General features: G+C 47.4%; 1 protein-coding gene across 1 annotated transcript; it reads left to right on the forward strand.

Moving 5' to 3' along the window:
* Positions 1-219: 219 nt before the first annotated feature.
* LOC120679546 lies at positions 220-1,350 on the forward strand. The gene is made up of 2 exons (XM_039961156.1): positions 220-757; positions 839-1,350. The coding sequence occupies exons 1-2, from the start codon at positions 360-362 to the stop codon at positions 1,035-1,037; spliced, it is 597 nt and encodes a 198-aa protein (XP_039817090.1). The 5' UTR covers positions 220-359; the 3' UTR covers positions 1,038-1,350.
* Positions 1,351-8,253: the final 6,903 nt, after the last annotated feature.

Here is an 8,253-nt window from a genome sequence, read left to right on the forward strand (position 1 = left end):
GTCATCACTTGAACCTAAAAGTCTGAGAATGGTCATCTTAACAATCATATTAGTTCTATTGATTGTGTTGTCATTCGATCACCAAAATTACTCGAAATAGCATAAATGGTGCCATGTTCGTTTCAGCACATCAACTGGGGTCCCACTTTCAGCGAGAGAATATTGTGAGAATAAGCATATCGCTCAAATATACTTGCACCCTCCTCGGGGACACCAGGCGCCTTTAAATACCCATCACTCCTCTCCCCCTCACACACCTCTCCTCAACTGAACAACTCAAAGGGAAGAGGAAGCGGTCAGTGGTCGCCTCGCCGCCACGCACCCACCCTCCTCCCCCGGCGCCTCGCCGCCACTCCGCCATGCTTCCCAGGCCGAGCCAGAGAAGCATCTTCCACCTCGGGGAGGAGGGTGGCTACGACAACCACCACGAGCATGCCAAGAGCGTCGATGCTGCTGCTCCTCGCCTCGACAGAGAGCGCCGAGACCACGGGCGGCAGCGGCGGAAGCGAGACGCCGCCGCCGCCGCCGACGCGGCCGGCGGCGTCGGGCTGCAAATCCTGGTCCGTCAGCATCAGAACCACCACCACACGCCGGCGCCGCCGCCGCCGCACCACTCGCACATCGTCCTGAAGCAGCAGGTGGTCCTGCTGCCGCCGGCGGCGGCACGCCACCGCCGCGGGCCGTGCGGCAGCTTCTTGACGGCCTGCTCCCGCTGCCGGAGGGAGCTCAGCGCCAACAAGGACGTGTACATGTACAGGTGCGATTCTCAAACACACCTTCTCGTGTCGTGTGCAAGCATGTCTAATTGTTGCACGTGTGTGTTGATTGGCTTGTGCAGAGGCGACCAGGGATTCTGCAGCGAGGAGTGCCGGTGGCGGCAGATGTTGTTAGACGAGGCGAGGGAGCACGAGGCCATGGTCAAGAAGGAGCGCCTGCGGCGAGGCGGCTTGCACCAGCCTCACCATCTCCACCACGGGCCACGGCCGCCGGCGGCGATCCGCGGCGCGCCGAGGAGACTAGTCGCGGTAGCCTACTAGCTAGGTAGGCTAGGCTAGCATCCGGGGCCGATGCATGAGAGATGGCAACTACTCTTTGTATACTGGATTACCGGTGGTGCCATGATATCCTTGCTTTCGGAGGAGAGATATGAAAAAAAAGAGTAAATTGAGGCGAAAAAATTAAACTTTTATGGAGAAAAACAGGGGAGAACCGGTGGATCTATACTGATGATGAAGTCGAAAACACTGCCATGTCTATCTGTTTGTGTAAAGTGTAAACTAAAGGAGTTTAGGGAAAGATATGCAAAGAATTCCATGAACACAAAGTCAAAGTGACTGTTTTTCAGTGCCAGTTGCAGCTGCAAGCCTGCGCCGTTGCTATCTCTATGCAACTTGCTCTCGTCACAAATTTCAGGTCTAAATCAAATGGAAAGAAGCGAAAATAATTACAAAAACTTGTATATATTTATCTACAATCCCTATGCATGTGTATCTACTGAACTCTTGGTTCCTGTTGGATCAACTTTTCTGTACGAATTCGTGGAACAATTGTGGACACAAGTATACACTGATGAATCACAGTAGTGTGTCGTCGGGATTTGATGCCGAAAGAAAGTGAGGGATATGAAAGAATGATTCCCTGGAATCTATCAGCTTGACGGGGGATACAAACGGCATCAAAATGGGATCTTCCATACATGAGGCTGGGAAACGGTTACCAATTTCGAAGCAGCTCGGAGGACACACAAAAGCTCTATGAAACGGGAACCGAGGCACTAGCTTAAAAGGGTAGCGACATGGTCTTCGCGACTTCGATGAACTTGGTTGATCATAGTATCTCACCGTATTATTGCATTTGGGTTTGTGTTGTACCCACTACTAGAAAAGAGCCCATTGGCACCAGTTAGTAAGGGTCTTAGGTACTGATTCTTGAATCGGCACTACGAAACCAAGACCAAAAGTCTCGGTGTTCGTCACCGAGTAAAATAACCGGTACCTAAGGCTCTCTTTAGTACTAGGTGATGAAGGTTTCACCCAGTACTAAAACATTTTTTATCAATAAAATATATTAAACATGGGAAGAGCCCGCACACGCGCAAGTCACAAGGAAAGCAATTTTTATATGAAATATGCGTGTGCGGTGGTTAGTATTTGAAATCAGAATCTCTTGTCTCCCGTATACCCTAAATACCATCTCACCTACACATCACTTGTGATGGAAAGAGAAATATTTTCTTTTTGCCGAAGTAACCCATGGATGAGTCCTAGATATCAGGCGGTAACACTAACCGGTACCTAAGGCTCTCCATAGGCACCGGTCCTATGGATAGTCTTAGGTACCGGTTGGTGCTAGCACCCGGTAAAAGTTTTCTATAGACTTCCATCCACCCAAGAAGAATCGGTACATATGCTAGTATTGATATCGGGTCTTCTTCGTATCGGTGCTTTTGGGGTGGATCTTTGGTGTGTTATCTAATAGTGACTATAGATTTCTTTCATGAATTTACTATCCGTTGGGAATGACTTTATTATCGATCTCATGCCACAGGTCATTCGGATATGCTGATTGGAGTAGTGTGTCCAATGAATGGGTGGTAACAGATCATGGTCTTAGTGGTCTCTTCACAACCCAACTTGATCCTTATATATTTTTGGCTCAAAAGTGAGGTTGGGAGTGTTTTGAAATAAAAAATATGTATCATTTTTTTCTGCATGATTACAAAGGACCCACCATACCTAGCAAAATACTAGGACCCCTGTTTTGCACTCTTGCTTGGCCCAATAGCTGGGGCTGATGTTAATACCTGAGTAGTACTTGCTTTGTATGCTTTGCAAATATGCGAATGACATGCGTTGACAAAAGCAAGTCTCTCATGGCAGCTTTAATAATTTCACGTCTGAGCGTTTCTACCGGTACTGGCGAGAAAAGGAATAGAATAACGACCACACATCAGCTGTCCCCCATAATGCTGTTGTACGTATGGACGACGATGTATATCTAGATTGGTTTTCTTAATGTGTTGGGCGCACTTTTTACCGCAATCCTGATGTTGGAGACAACGAAGCACCTTAGCTGCAGCCTCGCCACTGACGGTCCCGGATATTCAAGCGATGACCCTTTTTATTTGCGAGCCGTGCATTAGTCTTATCATTAGATAAATCGTGCGAAACTTTTCGATATGGTATATATATAGTAGTGTCGTCGAATTGAAGTGTGTTTAGAAATGAAGGCCGCTTTTGTTTATACGCTGCACCAGTCATTAGCTACATCGATTGGGCATGGTGGCCATCGATCCAATTCCCAACAGAAGCTTCTAGCTATGGAATGTAACACAAGAGGCTTATCTGATGGCCAGGGTTTAATTTACCGACCGGACCGGCCAAACCGCCAGGGTCCGGTACCGGTATATCGGACCGGTTTGGCCGGAAACCGGTCGGTATCAGTTGAAGTCAAATTTGAATTCAAAAATCTCAGTTCAACCGGTTTGTACCGGTATCCGGCCGATTAGACCGGTTTACCGGCCGGTTTGGCCGGTATACCGGTGATTTAAAGAAATTTTCCGACGGTTAAAAAATAAATCCCCGGTGTGAAATAAAAGGAAATTTCAGCATGAGCTATGCAAATATTAATATAAATGACCACACCAAAGCAATAATTTATAATCATGCATACAAATGCAATAGTAATAAGCGTGCATACAAATACGGAGTCATACACTTATACACATCAAATAAAAGTTCAACGTAGGAATGGGAAGACCCCCATTTGGGACGTGGTTTGGTATTCGGCGGTGGACATCAAAGTGATACCTCGCACTCTAAGCAGCTCAGCCTTGTAGTGTTGCCAAGTTTGGCCCGTCCACGCCGATGTTGCCTGCCATTTCTGAACTAACATAGTGTAAAAATAGGGGTCTTCTCATTCGTACACCCATCTCGTCGGTGGCTGCATACTGATGTCAGGAATGGGGTAGTGAAAAGAGTGTCTGGAATCGCTGTAGGAGGAAGAAGAGTACTGTGGAGTGTCGTTGTCCGTCGGTCCACCTGTTCTCCTCTGCGATTGCGGTGCTCCATGGTCAGTGTCCTGAGTAGCATGTGTGAACTGGGTCTCCCCCTGCAATCAACCATATATCATAATTAGTAGTCAATACTCATAGTCAGAAATATGTGTGTATTTATATGTGCAATATATACCTGTGAAACGAACACCACGAGCACCACCACTACCACCAGCACCACCACTACCACCAGCACTAGCACCGTCACTATCATCATCATCATAGGCCGAGCTGCTATCCTTGGACTCCTGATACGGAGGACTAAACTCACATTCACCATCATCAGTCTCGGTGCCGCGGCTCACTGGTTTAGCTGTTCCTTTGCCTTTTCGACGCTTCGAGTGACCCTTCGTAGGTCCTTTATGCAACTTCCTCTTCCCTAGGTGAGTGTCCCCCATATTTTTACGTGCCCAATCACTGATGGAATCATCTCCGTAGCCTCACGTAGATCTGACACGTTTATTCGATCTCTGACAATATGGGACGGGAGAGGGATGTCGCCGTCATCATCATCCTTGTCCAGAACTGGAGCCCGATTAGATCTACCATATTTCATCCATTCCCGCACCAGATTATTCTCATCATAGAAAGAAAGATGGGCCGGCTGGTCAATGAAATCACCTTCTTCACGCATCGCTGGGCCGGAGACCTCCTCAAGTCGGAGACGAAGGTTGTAGTTGATATAGACAACTTGTTAAGTTTCTTGTGCGACAACCGATTGCGAACCTTTGTATGCAGCAAGGCAAAAGTACTCTAGTTCCGCTCGCATCCACTAGACGAACAACATTGTGAAACAAGCCTCATGGCAAGGTACTGCAGCTTTGGAGTGCTTGATCCGAACATCATCCACCAGGACGCTGCATGTGCAACCGAATATGTAAGCAATATATTTGAATAGAGAAAACAACAATGTCGTACGGAGTAACTCTTACATTGGGATGCCTTTCGGTCCATCGCCATCCGCATTGCCATTTCACTGCCATACTCGCCAACCTTCTGTCGAAACACATCAAACTCCTGCAATGCCTGCACGGCGCTCTGGAGATCCGTCATGCGCTGAAATGTATCCTTGAGTCCACGAAACATTTGTTGAGTTGGATCCATCATATATGCATACCTCGGATTTAGGACAGCAGCTGCAAAATATAAATCACTTCAAATAAGCATCAGGTCAATAGAGCTTAAAAATAGATGACTCGTGAGTTGAATCCATCGTATATTGGTTGAACCGTGTCGATGATATATTTCAATGCATCCCACCACTCCATACTTGCAAAACTTGCATGAGTAAATCTACCATCTTCAGGTATTCGCCCATTTGCTGTGTTGGAACTCAGTAGATGCCATCCACTGCATGAAACGATCACGTTTCCGATAGATGCTCTCTAGGAACATGTAGTTGGTTCCAAATCGAGTGGCATTCCACTTGACCAACTCACCACCGATTGCAGTCCCTCATCATTGTATTCAACTGACCATGATTGTGTAACCAATTTGAAATTTGCTTGCACTGCTTGATCATAATAGCAGTGTTCAGGCCTTCGAGCTATATCCTTCAACATCAAATTGACGGTGTGTGCTAGACAAGGTGTCCAAGCTATGTGTTCATACACCTCACTTAGTAGTTCCTTGCATGCTTTCTTGTAGTTCGAGCCGTTGTCGGTGACTACGTGCACGACATTCTCCGGTCCCAATCTCTTCCACCACCTTTCGAATCTCCTGCAAACAAAGACATATTGTTTAGTAACATATCAAAACATAGTCAATGTGAATGGAACATGTTTAGGGACTACCTTGAACAAATATGCAGCATCTTGAGTTCTTCCACTCGTATCAATAGACTTATGGAACCACATGACCCCATTGCAATATATCAAAAAGTTGATGACACTCATCCTCGTCGGGCCAGTCCATGAATCACACATCAACGTGACACCAAATAAAGGCCAGTCTTTCTGAAACTTTACGTACCTCGTCTTCAAGTCTTGCTTGTTCTGATCAAGGTACTGCCATCAATATCCCGTCCAGTGGGTGATGCGATACCTTCACCTGCAACCATATGAAAATCATGAGATACAAGAATGTAAGCTCATAGGTGTCATTCCAATGAAAGGAAACTTATCCCACTTCTGTGTCTTCCTGACCACGCTGACAAAGTATGGACTGTTAGCCTGTCTTCCAGGTACTCCTGCAATATGGAAAAACTTTGACCAAGCTTTACTAATAGCTTCCTTTGCATTCTTACCCTTTTGCGTCCAGAAGCCAGTATCAATCCTTGGTTGCGTCATTCCTCTTCTCCCACCAGCTGCCAAGTTATAGTCCTCCACCACAGGACTCTCTTTCTGCGAAGTGGACCTTCGAAACATCATCTGCATAATATTCCCTCTCGTCGAACCACTACTCCCTCCACGCTCATATGCACCTCCTCTCTATTCCACCCCCGTCGGAACTTTGCTTCCGCTCTCGATAGATCCATGGCACGCTGCACCTGAGCCTCCTCATCTTCTTCATTACCGGGATAGTTTCCCTCCGCTGCAGCCTTCTCCCGTCTCAACCTCTCTCGAGCCCGGTCAGTAGTTGCCTTTTTTGCCCTATCAATCTCACGCTGAAAGAAGTCCCGCACATCAGGTGGCACATTCCTGCAATGGACCACCTCTGCCCCGCGCCCAGCCAAATGTTGTTTCAATCTAGTCGCACCACCTCCTCCTTTCTGCATACGACAATAGTTGCATCGCCATCCGGGATAAAAATTTTCACCGTGTTCCCATACAACATCTCTGCTTGTAATTGTCTATCTGCATACATGGACAACAAAAACATATCAATCACATAAATAAAATCCTAAATCTACACCTAAATCTTACCTAAATCCTAATTCCTACCCCTAAATCTTACCTAAAACCTAAAACATATCAGCCATACACCTAACTCTAACCTAAATCATAAAACAAATCATCTAATATTCTAAATCATACACCTAAACAATCATTCCATTAAAAAAATTTCACTTCTTACCTTCTCTTCCGGTCGCACCGGCTTACCGGCGACACCGGCCGGCTAGCCGCTCATACCGGCCGGCTAGCCGCCCCTGCGCGGAGACCAGATCCGAGCCCGAGACGGCTAACCGGACTAACCGGCCGGCTAGCCGGTCGCGGAGGGCGGCTTTCCGGTTGCGGGCGGCGGTCGCCTCCTGCGGGCGGTGGACAGGGAGCGGGTGGGGGGCGGAGTGGGTTCTGGGGGTCGCGCGACCCCCCCCCCCACCCCACACACACAGGCTGTCCAGGACCCTATCTATGCATGTAGAGCGCCGTGGGCTTTAATGGGCCGTCCGTTTTTTTCTTTTTTTATTTAACTTTTAAATTCCGCAAACTATACTAAATGAACGAATTTTTGAGAAAATTTGACACCATTAGATTCCTCGCACCTTGAAGTATTTTTTTTAAAAAAATAAGAATTTTTCATTTTTTTGAATTCAAATTTGAATTTTGAATTTGGGCCGGTTTGGTACCGGCCCAAACCGGACCGGTTCCCACCGGTTTTGTAAACCCTGCTAATGGCCCGCAGTTCACTCAAGCTTCTTCTGTCCAGAAAGTGACGAGAGAACCCATGTAGGTTCCGGAGACAGATAAGACATCTAATTTTAAAGCCCAATACAACTTAATTAGCTGAGCAGGGGAGATAAATATGTTTAATATTTGATATTTAAAATGTTAAGATTGTAAAGATAAAATATTAAAATTAGAAATAACAAATGTTGAAATATTGAATTTGAAATGTTAAGGGCAACTTCTTCTCCGCGGCGAGCTGGGGGCCAGGTGCGGGCCGTGCGGCGTGGCGGCCGCAGACGGCAGCGGGCGGCGGCACTGAGGGCGGCAGTATCGTGGGTAGAAGATGGTCAGAATTTAGGTGTGGATCCAATGATTATGTGCACGAATCTCAAATTCAAATATTGAAAGCTGTGGAAGCTAAGATGTACCAAAGATATATATAGAAAATCCGCACCTGCACAGGTTACGCGGGCCAGGGCCACCAGTTTCACCTACGTACACGCAGCAGCCTAGCCTGCACACTCCGACGGCCCAGCTGAATTGTTTTCTCGGCGGGGTTCCTTCCTTGGCGCGCGTTCCTACACGGGGCCGAGGGCCCAGACTCGGAGCCTTGGTCCGGCGCGGAGACGTGGCCGCGCACCGCCCAAGCCG

The sequence above is a fragment of the Panicum virgatum genome, chromosome 2K (assembly GCF_016808335.1).
Source record: "Panicum virgatum strain AP13 chromosome 2K, P.virgatum_v5, whole genome shotgun sequence".
NCBI classification, from domain to species: domain Eukaryota; kingdom Viridiplantae; phylum Streptophyta; class Magnoliopsida; order Poales; family Poaceae; genus Panicum; species Panicum virgatum.